The sequence below is a fragment of the Biomphalaria glabrata genome, chromosome 10 (genome assembly GCF_947242115.1).
Source record: "Biomphalaria glabrata chromosome 10, xgBioGlab47.1, whole genome shotgun sequence".
NCBI classification, from domain to species: domain Eukaryota; kingdom Metazoa; phylum Mollusca; class Gastropoda; family Planorbidae; genus Biomphalaria; species Biomphalaria glabrata.
In genome coordinates, this window is record NC_074720.1 from 2,690,641 (window position 1) to 2,705,960 (window position 15,320).

Here is a 15,320-nt window from a genome sequence, read left to right on the forward strand (position 1 = left end):
TGGGCCACATAAAACTTTAAGGCGGGCTGCATGTGGCCTGCAGTCTTAACTTGCCCACAGCTGTCTTAGGCTATTATATCTCTATCTTTCTATGTATTTTGACCAAAACTAAATGTGAAAGTAATTTAAAAAAACTATTAAAAAAAAACAACAATTTTGTATATTAAGAATAAGAGTATCATTTTACACGATAACGCGAACACAGTTTCGACCTAATTTTTTTTTCCATTTTTGGTGTATTTTTTCTAAGTTTTATTTTCTTTGTCTGTGTCCATCATGAGTAAAGGGGCTTTTGGGTCTCAGTCCTGATACCTTGTGAACGCTTTCCAGCTGTCTCTTCACATGCCAATTAACTACCAGCTGTTTCCTTCTAAGCCGGTGAGGGCAAGATGGCGCCTGATTGGATGTTTATAGCGCTTCCAGGGGGAGGGGGGGGATCAAAGAAATAGGCACACACAGAGAAATCTGTACAGAGCGACCTGAGAGACAAAGAGGGGAAAGAGAGAAGGAGAGACTTAAAAGACAAAGAGAGAGAGAGACCTGAGAGAATGGGAAAGAGAGACCTGAGAGACATGAACAGAGCGAGAGAGAGAGAGACCTGAGAAACAAAGAGAGAGAGACCTGAGAGACAGAGAGCGAGAGAGAGACCAGAGAGAGAGACCAGAGAGACAGAGAGAAAGAGAGAGATCTGAGAGACGAGAGAGAGAGAGAGAGAGAGACAAATGAGTAACAAAGAGAGAGAGACCTGAGAGACAAAGAGAGAGGGAGAGAGAGAAAGAAGTAGACAGAGAATCTAGTGTTTCGCGAGGCCTGACTAGGTGTTCCGACAAATGCTGGAATAACTAATTAGTAGACTCTTACAAAATAAGCAAAGTGTTCCGCTAAATACTTAGAATGTGTGAAACTCTCCATTAAGGAAAAAGGTTTGGGAAACACTGACCTAAATAATAAGTCTGTCCATCAAACCAAAAGGTCAACAAAATGGGAGTCATTTATGAGTCGATTTACTTAACAAAATGAGAGAAATAGTATTGTAAACATGCAAAAAAAATCTTACAAAACAAATCTTATCTAAAGGAAAGAACCGCTAGTTAATGTCCTTTATCTCAAGAAAGCCCCTTTCTGTTTCTGCTTTATATAACAAAATTAATTATTTACAACTAATTGATAAACTTAATTTTTTTTTATTTGTTTATTTTCATCGACTATGAATAATTTAGCAAATTTCAACTTGATCCGAGAATGGGAAGTGGGTAAAAAAAAATGTAAAAATAAACATATAAAGGGGAATAATTCCGTTTATACATCCACATCTCTCATTAAGTAGTATTTATTCCCCTTATTTGGATATCACAGAAAATAATTAATTACCAACAATGAATTGACTTATTGGTTAGTATTTTGATTGATTCACGTCTTGTTAGGTATAATGAATAATTTATTTTTTTTTTAGTTTCAACTTGATCCAAGAATGGGAAGTGGCAGAAAGAACGTGTTCAAACTTTTTTACTAGACAGACAGACAGACAGACAGTGAGCTGATATAAGCTCTGTACAAAAGTATCAGAGGAAACTCAGTGTAGAGAGTGGAAGGATGTACTACCCCGGACAAAAATTGTGCCAATAATTATTATAACAATTATAGGCCCCATCCGGATTTATTTTACACTACCATCCCACATGATACGAGTCATCGTCCCAGACATCTATCTTGAGAAATGTTGTATTACAAAGCTTATATGAACTCTGTCTGTCTGTCTGTGTGGTAAGAAAAAGTGGAACACGTTATTTCTGCCACACCCAACCTCGGATCAAGTTAAAAGTTTGTATTAATACAACTTTGCATAGGCAAGGAATGAGATTCAATAATAATAATAATTATTATTATTCTGAAATAAATGTTACCAATAAATCTTGTCACGTGACATTTTGCCGAAACTATGTTAAGAGAGACAACAGTACTGTGAACTTAATTACCGTAATCAGGGGAGATTATTTGTTTCTGTAACCGATTCTCTCACTAATTACTCAACCTGTCACCATCTCTACACTTGTATATAAGCTCTGACTACAGGGTACTCGTACACTAGCCACCGTGTGATAGACTCAAACTGCAAGACCATCACTTCAACCATGAAGACTGCTCTCATTCTCCTTGTGACCCTGTTGTGCGTCGCCACCATGATGGCGCAGGATGGTAGGAAACGTGTTTGTACTTTTATGTTACGTAGTAGCCCAGATCAATTCCTTCGTGGGCTGTAGAACTACATTGATGCATTTATAGTTTATATTAGCTTGATAACGATATTATTGTTGTTGACGGTCGTTGACTTGTAGCACTAAAATACTGGTAGACAACTAAACCGTTATATGCGTAACTAACTCTTAACTAATCATCATCATTCCTTTGAGTTCCTCATGGAACATAGGGCCTCGACAAAAACACGCCACTCTCCACGGTCTCTTGCTAGTTTTTTGATAGTTTCCCAGCTCTTCCCGGTCCTCTCGGCTTCTTCAAGTACACTGTTTCGCCATGTTCTTTTTGGTCTTCCTCTGCGTCTTGTTCCCTGGGGGTTCCACTCTAAGGTCTATCTAGCTCTGTTGCTGGTATCTTTTCTAAGGGTGTGACCAATCCATCTCCACTTCCTTTCTAAGATCTGTACTTTTAAATTTTTCTGTCCACTCATCTCCCACAGTTTGGTGTTTTCTACTTTGTCATACCAGAGTATTTTTAACTCTTAACTAATAAACTAACTAAATAACTTGAATAGCTTCCCTGTGAATAATACTAAATATATATATTAATATAATATAGACAAAATGAAGTTGATAATAAATAAAATAAATGGACTAGTCTTTAGTAATTATATTCTTTAACAAAATCTAACCCACTACAATTACACAACCCTTTAGTCTCACGTTCTGGAGTCGTCTCCCGTAACTAAGACCAAGTGACGACAATCCCCTCATATGTTGCATCATTCAAAACTAATTGGTAAACTCTTCCCACCGTCACCATAGTAACACACACATAGACACACGCAAACAGGGCCGGTCTTAGGCCACTGCAACCTATGCAGCCGCAGTGGGCCCCGCGCTTTCATAGGCCCCGCGCGATGCGAATTCTATGTGTAAATTATTATATTAAACCATTTTAACTTAATATTAAAGGTTCTTGGAATTCTCCTGAAATTATCAAATATAAGAAATAGTCATGAAAATCTCCTGAAATTATTAAAATCTTCTGAAAACTGATGAAAATCTCCTTAAAACAGACACAATTATCATTTCGGGGTGTCATTCAATATGGAAAACGCCAATCCTACTGGCGATTAAAAAATTTAATAAAAATGTAATAATAAGCCGAATATGAACCAAAACAAGAAGTTATTATACTTAATTTACTTTAATAGTCACTGGCATACAAATATAGATTTTTATCTATAAAAAAAACGGCGATATTTTGTTAGTCGATAGTAAATCTAAAAGGCAGATCTGAATGTTTATCGGCTTTTTGTTGAAAAACTACTATCTACTGTAGATGGCTCGTGAAGTTAATTTTTGACAGTGATTTTGTACTTAGTAAACTATAAATAAAATGCAAAGACGAATTTATTTTCTAATACAAAGTCTTAATTTTCACTTATTTATCCTTATCACAACCCAAAATAGGCCCCGCAAAATCCGTTTCGCATAGGGCCCCGCAACCCGTAGGACCGGCCCTGCTCCACAGTCACATGAAAAAAAGTGTTCGAGATGAACCATAATCGTTCTACGACTGACGGAGGCCAACTAAACATTCTTGTACTCGACACACACAGCTCAACTTACATACTTCGAACAAAAATGTATTTTAAGCGAATCAGAACTATTACGTTTGTTTGTAAAATGTGTTACATGTTTAGGATGTTCCTACGGCGTTGGAGATTATCAACATCCTAGTCCAAACCTCTCGCAGGATGACGGGGGATGGCAGCGGTCTTACTGTCATTTCCAGTGATAGGGTCACTCCGAACTCGCGGACTAGAGTCTCGGCCGTAGGCCGGGTACGCGGGAACCTCGGCCATTTTCCTATTGTACTATAAATTCGAAGATGGCTACAAAGTCCAATCCTCACTCAAAACTTACCTCAATAAAATAAATATTGTACTAAACAAAACAAATGTACATTTTAACTCTGGATTGTGTGGAAGAAAAAAAAAGAACCAAATAAAAAAACAGAACTTGAAGTTGAGATGGACCTTCCTACACACCCGTAAAGCGCTAAAAGTGGCATCATAGCAGTGACCAAAACAATAGTTCATTTCAAACATAAGTCGTAACTTCAAAAGGCAGATTGATCTTGTCCACAACCCGCTATAACTATTATGATAGCATTTTTTTCCCGCTGAAATTTTGAATACTATTGTGGTCTGTTTGAAATGGGGGTCGGTGGGTGGGAAGAGAATGACCCGCTGGGTCAGACGTGTCAGTTCATGAGTGCCGTCTGCACGTCTCTGTTTCCGTGTGCATCAGACGTGTCTAGAGTGAAATGATGCGTGTCAAATGTGCTGCCTTCAAATTAAGGGGAAATAAAAATAAGTTTCATAGGAACAAGGAGAAAAATAATAATTATTATTATAAAATAAAAGAGTGATCTTTCCATTGTGTCCAAAATCTCGAGAGTGCTCTGTCGCCTCGATAGTTTCTACAGAGTAGATTACTTTCCCCCTCCCCCCCTTTTTTTTTAACGTGAGGTAGAAATAAAAAAAAAAAAAGAGTAATATTACAACGGTCCTGCCCTGCTCTTTTGTGACTACGTGTTCTCCCCTTCCCCTCTTGTTTTCTCGTGGACTATCCGCAGAGTAATCTTTCCTCTACTCCTTACTACTCGACAAATCTCTTGAGGGAAGAAGAGAATTGTATATATAGATAATCTAAATTAAAAGAGTTGAAGACATATTTTCGTTGATAATGTTATAAGTTATAATCTAAATAAAAATAATTTAAGAAAGAAATACATTTACTAAATATGCAGAAATCTAAAGGATTCTTATGAAGCTGAGTTGACAACAATACTTATTATTAGCAGGGGCGGACTGGCTATATGGGCATTTATGCCCGGTGGGCCGGTACCCAAATGGGCCGGTAGGGCCACCGAAATGCCTGATCGAAGTCACTATGGCACATATCAAGTTGTTAAAGGTTTTATAATAACCTTATTATGTTATTATTATTATTTTTTTATAAAAGGCCCTCTGAGCGTCGTGTTTAAACAAAAAGTCTTTCACAGACACTACAGTGTAATACTCTTTTAATCAAACACATTTTCCGAAAATAAAATGTAGAATGTAGACAGTGCTACTAGTAGGCTTCATCTTTTTAGGGCCTACATAATTGCTGATTTAAAAAGACGCTACATTGCTCGTTAAGATATAGAGTTCAGTGTATGCATGCATATCGATACATTATCAAACTTAACAATGATTTTTAAGGACCGATACACCTCGACATGGATGCCAATCACATGATAGAGAATTTGTGGGCCGAATTTTATAGAAATGCCCGGGCCGATTTTCACACCTAGTCCGCCCCTGATTATTAGTCATGGCTTGGCCATATTATAGATCTAAATAGCTGGGAGATGGGGGTATTATTATACAGAAAAAAATATAATACAAGTTTTTAACTATTTCTACGTAATAGAATTAAAAAGACGTTGAAGAAATGAAATGTAACATTCAAACTAATAATGTAACACAATAATATAATGAAATGAAAGTAAAAACATGAGAATTTGATAAAGAAAAAAGAGAGTAAAAAAAAGAAACATGCAAAAGAGAACATACAAATCAGGGCAAGGTTATTAGAGATACATGGGCCTTAAAAGTGTGTGTGGGGGGGGAGGGGGTTATATTGTGGTGTTGTATGTGCAGTTATTGTTTAAAGCGATGCAGTAAAAACTGTTGTGAATGCCTGAGAGTTTCACTTACCTTACGGCTTATCAGACTGCTCTCTCCAAGCTTACAATGGCAGACGTCAATTGGAGCAGGAGATAGAAAATAGCATCATAGAATGTGTATGTGTGTGCGCGTGCGTGCGTTATATGTGTGTGCGTGAGAGTGTTCAGTACCGGCCTTAGATAATTGGAGGCCCTAGGCAAATTTAATTTGATAGCCCCAAATGAAATATAAAAATATAAAATAAAAAGCGGGAAAAAATGTAAGCAATTTTTTTAAAACCTAGTCAGTAACTTTGGGCACAAGTTTTGCTATTTTTCTTTTTAAAAAATTGCTGTAATTGTTGTAAGTCCTTTGCGATGCCCCGAATAATTGGAGGCCTGAGGTATAGGTTGCTGCATGTTTACCTATGCCTAAGACCGGCCCTGATGTGTGTTTTCAGTGCGTGCGTATAATAAAATAAATAATAAAAAGGTTCTTGGGGCGGGTAAGATCTTTTAGATTAGGGGCCTATGTGTAAAAAAAAAGAAGAAAATAGAAGAAAAAAATATTCTGCAAGAACTTTGCATTTTAGCTTTAAGTTAGATCTAGAGAACGAAGAAGATCTAGATTCTAGCAGATAGACTTTAAAAAATATAGAATAGATCTACATATTATTGAGGATCGATCGAAGACCTGACAATGCCCTAATAGTGCCTAGACTCATTGTTTATAGATTTGATCACATTCTAGATATACAAATTAACAGTTATAATGACAAATAGACTAGAGTCAATAAATCTAGATCTATATTTCTTCATTATTTGTAAGATTTCATCAATAATTTGTGTTATAAGCATTTAGATCTATATATCTATATATCAAGCCTAGTCTACATTTAGATCTAGATTATAATCTAGTTCTCGAATCTCCTTGCCTATACTATACAAGCTATCCCGACAATTCAGTAGCCATACAAATCTGCGAATAAAATCTTATGAGGTTTAATGTTGGTCTTTCTTCTATTTTGCTTCTAAGAAAACAGTCCTACCTTTGCGTAATAAATAATCCAATCTGCTTCAATAATCCGTGCTGTCTCAATAATCCAAGTTGTAAGGAATATCCAATAGTATAGTTCCATGGTTGAATCACATTAAATTATCCAAAAAAAAGAAGATGATTGAAAAAGAAATATTGCACACAAGAACACCAATAACAACACGTCTGCTTCCACTCAAGGTCTAGGTCAAACTTTTTTTTTCCGTGTCTCAAACAACAAGCTATCACGAAAAAAAAAACAACTTCCGGTCAATGCAATGCTTTGCTTCGCTTAAATGAATTAGGCTATGTGTAAATCTTTTATAGCAGTTGGGATTCGTTCAATATAATGAAAATAAGGCTTGTCTTCGAGTCCGAAGATTAATTAGGCATGCAGTATTTCACTTGGTTACGTAGTCCCAGAAGCGACCTTGATATTATGCCACAAACAACGTAGACATTACCATTTTCCATTTCATTAGATTTAGATTTTCTTTTCGCCGTCGACGTCTGTCCTCGGCAATACATTTCCTATTGGCCTTAAATGTTTATCCCGCGGCCTTTGAAAGTGATCTCCAGCTCTCTCGTTCCCAAGCCGCCTGTCATGAAAGAAATTTGACAGTTCTGATATAAAATAAATGTTGAGCAATGCCTCTCCGAAGATAAATTAAAATATGTTTTCAAAAAAAATAATAAAATGGGCTGTACATTTCTAGAGCCTATCTTTAATAACAAAGTCTACTTTTTAATCTATTGTAAAAGTAAGTATTATCGAGTTTGCGTGTTAGGGGTGGGAGTTGGGGTAGAATATTGGTGTACAAATTAAACGTCGATATTATCAGTATCCCTACCCAAACTAGGCCCTGTGCAATCCGTTTCGCATAGGGCCCCGCAATGGTTAAGTCCGGCCCTGCTATTTAATGACGGGTGAGTACAGAGAAGATTACTTCTTCTCAAAAGTTACTTGTCTCTTACTCTTGTCCAGGGGCTGACTGGGTATCAAAATCGGCCCGGGCATTATCACATAAACCGGCCCACATATTGCTTGTCATATATTTTCGTTTGGGGGGTGGGGGATTTTTACCCCACTCCTCAATTTATATATATATATATGCCTACATTAGTGTGTGTATATGTAATTTATCTTCATTATATTCTGATCTTTCATTTATTCAAACATTTTTCTACCCTAGAATACTATCTTCCTATAATTAGTGGAAAACAGTACACACCACCAAAGGGCAGCTAGGGAATCCGGGGGAGCGCTGTGAGTTTCCCCCAGTGGGTTCCGGGGTTTCAGCATTATTTCCGTTATTTTAAGCTTTAAAATGCATATTCTGAGGTATCTACAATGCAATTAGCCTGCTACTCTTCCGCTTAAAAAATTCAAAAACCAAATCTGCTATTCAATGGAGTCCAGCGACTGGTAGAAAATGGTAAAATGCTTTAGTTTTTGTACTGGAGGGGGAAGGGAAACCACAAAACCCCTTTTGGCTACGCTCATGAAATTTGGAAACTGTAGTTTGCTTACGTTGGCTGCACTGGGGCTGTAAGTAAAGTTTCCCTTTCAGACAATGAGGTCAGAGGCAAGTGGGGTTTGAAGACCCTTCCCTCCCGGCTACGCCCATGTGTTATATTTTAGGTGTAAGCCTAATTCTCTACAAAATATAAAAATTTTGATAACGCATCGAAAACTGGATGTAAGCATTCGTAGGATTAGATAATGTATTCTATTTATACATGTACGTAGTCTGAAAACTATAAACAATACAATAGCAGCCTAATGAGTTTCAAGCTTTTTGGTATTACTTATAGATAACTGACGTTTCTTCAAAAAATAAGATTGTAACGTCTTACGCATTTCATGTGTCAATCTAATCACGCATGTTGATCTGTGACTTAAAATATGCTAAATCATTGGTTTTCCTGGCTGACCCAGGCAACCCATTCCATTAAAAGATAAGAGAAAGCAGAACGGTTAGAGAGGTACTTACTTAATGTGAAAAGCTCTTGCTTCCTCCAAGTACATTCTTAAAAACGCGATTTGTATATGAATATACCATGACCCATTATTTAAAATACAAATCTCCTTTCATTAAATATCGTATGTGACAGCGCTATATAAATTATTGTAATTATTTTCATCATTAATGACTTCATACTAAGCATAAGTTTGCCATTAATAATAAAAGTATAAAAATTGATTTAGATCTAGATTTATTTTTTTATTAAATAAATAAGCCTTAAGTGTAATATTTTTAGATCTATGTTATTAAAAATAAAAAAAAGAAACTTACTTTCTCTTTTCAAATCGCAGAAAGTAGAGCTTTATACCCATATTGAGTTGTGAATAAGTTGGGTGGTTTGCAATTTTGCGGCTGTATTTATGTGTTAAAGTTACTTTCTATTTAGTATTGTTAAAGAGCTAATTGTCGGGTGTTTTGTAACTTAACCTCTCTCATCCCTCTTTTTTGGTTAAATTTCATTGGAATCATTTAAAGACGGGGTAGGGAAGGAGCAAAAAAAAAAAAAATAAGAATGCCATCAAAGGTCCATGCCGACCAGCGAAATGATCAGGCCAAACACAGCCTCGAAGACATCAAAGCAGTCCATGCCGCTCGTGCATAGCACAAAGTACGGTCTAACGTTTTGCAAATGATAATACGTACAGTGTGTTGTGTATTGTTTTGTTGTTGATATTCTTATTGAATTTCAAACAAAATTAATTGTAATAAGAATAACGTATTCGGGCCTTTGTGTCTTGCTGCTGTCACTTTTTTTTATATTGAAATTTTTTTTTTCGGACCAGACCGGCCCATTTGGTACCGGCCCACCGGGCATTTGCCCGTTTGCCCATATTGCCAGTCCGCCCCTGCTCTTCTCCGACATGCAGAAATAAAATGGTGCATCCAGTGGGTCGGAAGGTCATGTCCAATTTGTGTCCATTGTGTGTCCACTGTGTGTCCAATGTATTCGTGCAATCAGTCAAGTGAGACGTGTGTGCGTTTTAACTGTAGCGACGACCTTTCCTTTAAGTCAATGAATTGGTAGCTGTGTGATTTGAGTAAACTCTGTAAGCATGCATTGATAAAAACCGCATCACAGATGAAGAGATTGGAAACAGGATGAATACAGCCATTGGACCCCACGAGGAACAGCTAAACATTGTCAAAAACAAAGCAAACTTAAACTCCATGGACACATCTAGGGCCGGTCCTTGGTCTTATCAACCTATGCGACCGCAGTGAGCCCCGCACTATCAACGACCCCCGCGTTTATTATATATGAATATTATTAAATTAAACAAATATAACTTAAATTACAGGGTCCCCGAGGCCTCATGATTTTACAAAAGGCTCAAGGAAATCTCCCGAAATCATAAAAATATTTCGAAAAAATAGACAAAAATTGTCCTATTGGGGTGTTATTCAATTACAAGAGATCAATAATTCACGAAGATAGATTGAACAATTTGGCAATACTTGGTATTGCTTTTGAGCGTGATCTATGTAGAAAACAGAATTTTGGATGATATACTGTATGACTTCGCAACACGCAAGGCTCGTAAAGTTAACTTGATCATGATATTGTACTTAGTAAAAAAATGAATAAAATGTAAAGACGAATTTATTTTCAAATACAGAATCTTTATTCTCACGTATTATCCTTATCCTTACCCAGACTGGGCCCCGCGCAATCCGTTTCGCATAGGGCCCCGCGCTTGTTAGGGCCGGCCATGCACGCAAACACCCCCCTACACACACACACACACTACATAACAGTTATATATTCTTTCGTTACTCCATAATGTATGCTGGGATAGACTTCCCTTTCCTAGACAACACAAACAGGAAATAGCAAACAATGACTTTTCTGGATACACATTTCCGCGCTTTGTATAATCTCCAGGTCCACTTAAATGAAACCAAGCATTTTACTGTTGGGAAAAAATGAGCACATGAAGAGTAATGAAACAGCTTCTCTTATTCTCCAGGTTTCTCAATGCTTTTTTTCTATCGCACTCTTTAAATGTTGGACACTTTCTAAAAGTCCAACGTAATAGCTTTCAGAGGACCTAACAATCATGGTATTAATAATCTGGAGCATTCGTAATCGTGATAAAATAATTAAATCTTTACTAAGAGTCTAATTTTTGAAGTATTAATACCTTGTTATACACACCAAACCATCCGCATTGTAGAGTGTAGACAATTTATGCATGGACTGTGGCACTTTGAAAATTTGTAAAGAAAGGTTATGCGAGGGTCAGGGGTCAAACCTTTAGAGAAAAAAATTAGTACTGCGGCTCATTTACTGCAAGTGACATCAACTCGTATCCCCCGGGGGCATAATGGTGGCGCCCTCGTGGAAACGTCTGCTAGGAAAAGCTAAGGGGAGAGCACTGCACATTCTAGAGAAGAGAATTCTAAGTGTGAAGGTTGAAAGAAAAGCTCCTCTAAACCGTTCTTCCCGCCACACCGTCCCACATTACGCTCGCGATCACGGCTGGTGGAAGTACATTATAGAAACACGGAATCTCTCGTGAGCTCAGCCTTCGACCTCGCTAGGATTGGGGAACCCAGTATCCCCTGTCTCCAAATAGGTGCTTTGTATTAAACGATCACATAGGTGCGGTGAAATTTCTGGGAAAAAAACAAATTGACGAAGAGTGGTTTTTTAATTTAATATTTACTTAATGAGTTGTCGAACTTTTTTTTTTTTTTTTTATATAGGTTACGACCTTTTACGAAAAAAAAAAAAAAAAATTTAACTTACGTTGAAATGTTTTTAAAACATATAAATTTCCATACTGACCCACAAGAAGGGATTACAGGGTTATAGTCAGTAGTAGCGTTTTAGAACTGATAGCGTACAATAAAATGACTAGACCTGTGTTTTGACCTCACATATATAGACCAATCTTGTGCTGGTAACGTTTTGTCTACAATGTTCAATGCAGCCCCCTGTGTGATTGAGGGCGTCGAGTATGCTGATGGTGAAAGGACCCCAGACCCATGTAACCGATGTTGGTGTGGTAATGGTGAAGTATACTGCAACAGGATGGGATGCCCACGGGCAGACAATGGTAAGTTAATACAAAATTAGTATACATATTTTTTTTTTATTCGCAAATAGTGAGATGCATTAACTAATAATTATGAATAAAAACTACTTTTCAAATCGTCGTTTGATATAAATAGCTTTCTCCCACACCCAGTCTTTGGTAAATTTGAAAACGTTATACAATTATTTATTACACCATACAAAACATACATGAATTAAAAAAATAAAATTAACCAATGAATTTATTAAGTGTAAACGCTAGTAATTCTTAGATGAAATCGAATAAGGGAAATAACTTCTATATTATAGAAAGGTACAGTTGTAAGTTTGGAGTTATTTCCCTTAGATAAGTTTAGTATTTTGGGAAGAAAGTATTTTTTCTATATGTTGGGGTTCCTATTTGGCCCTTATGTTCACTTGATCAGCTTTGATTTAGTTTGAATTGAAAACAATTAAATTATGAGAGAGAAAATAAAAAGAAACAGATAAAATAAAGTTCTTCCCCATCTTTCTGGGATGTCGCGCTCTGCGTGAAGGGTGATGGGGACAAGGATTTGAAAGAGAGAGAACTGGTTCTTATGCGGCATTTGGACTGTCCTTGTACGGGGATAATGGACCACCCGCTTCGTTTCACGTGCTGTACGGAAGTAATGTCAGCAATTTTTGTTACTTATGGGGTTTCTGGGTCTACTCCGGGAGATAACTCTGATTAAGTTTACAGGAGGAAAAATGCAGAAAAATATTCTAAAGCATAACACATTTGATGTACAATGCAGAAAGTGAAAGGAAATTGTATATTCCTGTAAATGTGATCCTCGGCGAAAGTATTTACAAAGTCTTTTGTGAACTCCGTCGAGTCGTCGCGAAGTGGGCGGCTACAAGAACGGAGCGGTACATAATACTCGTTCGTACCTCACTCGGTCAGACTATATCAACGCCACTCGTTGATCAGGAAACATGAAAAGGACAAAGATGCTTGTGTGTAGTCGCTGAATGAACTCTTTATGTTGTGACTGTTCTATTTATGTGTATGTTTCGGTTGTGTTGTCTTTATATGTGGAAAAAAAAGTCCTTGTAATCACAATCAATTTCCACATGGATCAATAAAGTAGTCTTAGTCTTAGTCTTAGTCTTAGTCTTAGTCTTAGCCTTAGTCTTAGTCTTAGTCTCAGTCTCAGTCTCAATCTTAGTCTTAGTCTTAGTCTTAGTCTTAGTCTTAGTCTCAGTCTCAGTCTCAGTCTCAGTCTTAGTCTCAGTCTTATATAGGAACATGTCATGTTATGTTATTAAAAGTAATCGAAATCTACAAATATTTTTTTTTTCATTTCAGACCGTCCCGTCTTGTCCTAGGAAATACAGAACTTGATGCGATAGTTAGAGCTGAATCAACATACATAAAGATACATACGTTTAATAAAAAACAAAAAACAACAGACTTTCCAACTTTGCTGCTGTATTGTCTCTTCTTCTTTGTATTTTAAAATAAATAGCTTTAGAAAATAAAATTTTTAGTTTGTTTTAGAGAAAAACCTAGATTTTTAATAAAAGAAATAAAATTGTAATATGGAAAAAATATATCTGGTTATCGTTGTTTTAATTATATATATATATTTTTAATTAGTTGCCATCCTTCACTTGGTAATAAATACTTTGAATGTGGGTTAGGTAGCGAGTCTATTTACACAGGATAATTAGCAATCTCAAATCCCCAATTAATTGCACACTATCCAATCAAAGTGGTTATTAAAAGACAGTCCTGGTTGTTAAAGTGTATTATTTTTTTTTATGATTTATTATTAAGTCGAATTTTGTTTTTATATACACCGACGATTAAGGATAAGCATATTATTTCACGTGACGAGTAGACCCAGAAGCGACCTAAATATTTTACCCCATCTGTTGTAGCTCTATTATTTTCTGCTCCATTCTTTGTAACTGGCTTTTTAAAATTTAAATCTCACACGTGAATAGCGACCTTTATACGAATTCTTACATGTCTACCAGATTTTTTTTTCTCTTCGCCACCACTATCAGACTTTGCGATCTACGGGGCAGTTGATGTAAAGGTCATCTTTTTTCCATGGCCCTTGGTTAACGAGGGTGTCATGTGGCCAGCACGACGACCCCTTTTCCTTTTCACTTTTCCCCAACTAATGTCAGGTAACCTTTAGAGCTGCGAGGACTCAGAGGCGATTAAAGATCTCAAAATTCAAAAACCACCAGTCTTCACGTAGATTCGAACTCAGGACCACCCGGTTAGGAAGCCAAGCGCTTTACCACTCAGCCACTGCTCATCCTGCGAGATAAAAAAAATACTTGGAATAACCTGTCGTGTTGCCTTCATTTTGCACATTTACAAATTTGACAGAGAGAAAAATGAGAGAGTCAGAAAGAAAGAGACTCAGAGAAAATATGTTTACCAATTTTTTATGTTTAGAGTAATTTCATGCTTCTAGCTATTTTCAATTGGCTGTGATCCTATCAGTTGTCTGGACATATTGGAAAGGGATAGGGAGAGAAAAAAGGGGGTACCTGGGTGATCGCTTTTTAAATGTGTAAAAGAATTAAAAAAAAGTGAGCGACCAGAATTCAAACTCGAGGGCTAAGTAAGGCCTCCTCAGCCTCTACAAGTCAACACGGTAACCACTGTGCCAGGGAGCTGCTTATGATAATGGGTTTGATAGTTAACGGGGACTAATTCAACTTAGACCTCTTTATTAGTAAAGGAAAATTTCTTTCCCTTGTTTGAGATCCGAAACAAAAAATAATTACCAATAGTTAATCAACTAATTTTTTTTTATTCTTTGGTTTGCATGGGAAAGAAATAATTGCAAAATTTCGCCTTGATTCGAAATTAGATGTGACAGAAATAACGTGTGCAAACTTTTTACCAGACAGACAAAAAGACAGAGTGAGTTGATAATATATATATATATAATGTTTGGACCGGCCTCTCTCTCGATTTCCTGCTAAGAATTGCTGCTGACCGGGAAAAATGGGATTTGGTTACGCGAAATGTCACAGAACCCGTACAAACTGTCACAGCACCACTATGAACAGTCACAGCACCCCTACAAACTGTCACAGCACCACTACGAACAGTCACAGCACCACTACGAATTGTCACAGCAGCACTACGAGCTGTCACATCACCACTAAGAACTCACACAGCAGCACTACGAACTGTCACAACACCACTACGAACTGTCACAGCACCACTACGAACCGTCACTGCAAAGCTACGAACTATCAAAGCAATCCTACGAACTGTAAAAGCAACCCTAGGAACTGTCACAGAAGC

The 15,320-nt window shown here is 37.0% G+C and overlaps 1 protein-coding gene across 2 annotated transcripts; it reads left to right on the forward strand.

The window, feature by feature from the left end:
* The first annotated feature begins 2,061 nt into the window (after nt 1–2,061).
* On the forward strand, nt 2,062–13,596 carry LOC106071521 (kielin/chordin-like protein). 2 transcript variants are annotated; one of them, XR_008780007.1, is made up of 3 exons: nt 2,062–2,196; nt 11,916–12,041; nt 13,350–13,596. XR_008780007.1 is itself a non-coding variant. In XM_056042968.1 (3 exons), the coding sequence occupies exons 1-3, from the start codon at nt 2,133–2,135 to the stop codon at nt 13,367–13,369; spliced, it is 255 nt and encodes an 84-aa protein (XP_055898943.1). In that variant the 5' UTR covers nt 2,066–2,132; the 3' UTR covers nt 13,370–13,596. The 2 variants fall into 2 exon arrangements, 1 of the variants encoding a protein (XP_055898943.1); XM_056042968.1 differs by having other exon boundaries at nt 2,066–2,196; nt 11,871–12,041.
* Nucleotides 13,597–15,320: the final 1,724 nt, after the last annotated feature.

Bases quoted from the DNA above. Each gene is read 5' to 3' on its own strand.
- LOC106071521 (XM_056042968.1), top strand. From the start codon at position 2,133: ATGAAGACTGCTCTCATTCTCCTTGTGACCCTGTTGTGCGTCGCCACC. The intron at 2,197-11,870 runs GTAGGAAACGTG...TCACATATATAG, and splicing joins CACCATGATGGCGCAGGATG to ACCAATCTTGTGCTGGTAAC. The intron at 12,042-13,349 runs GTAAGTTAATAC...TTTTCATTTCAG, and splicing joins ATGCCCACGGGCAGACAATG to ACCGTCCCGTCTTGTCCTAG.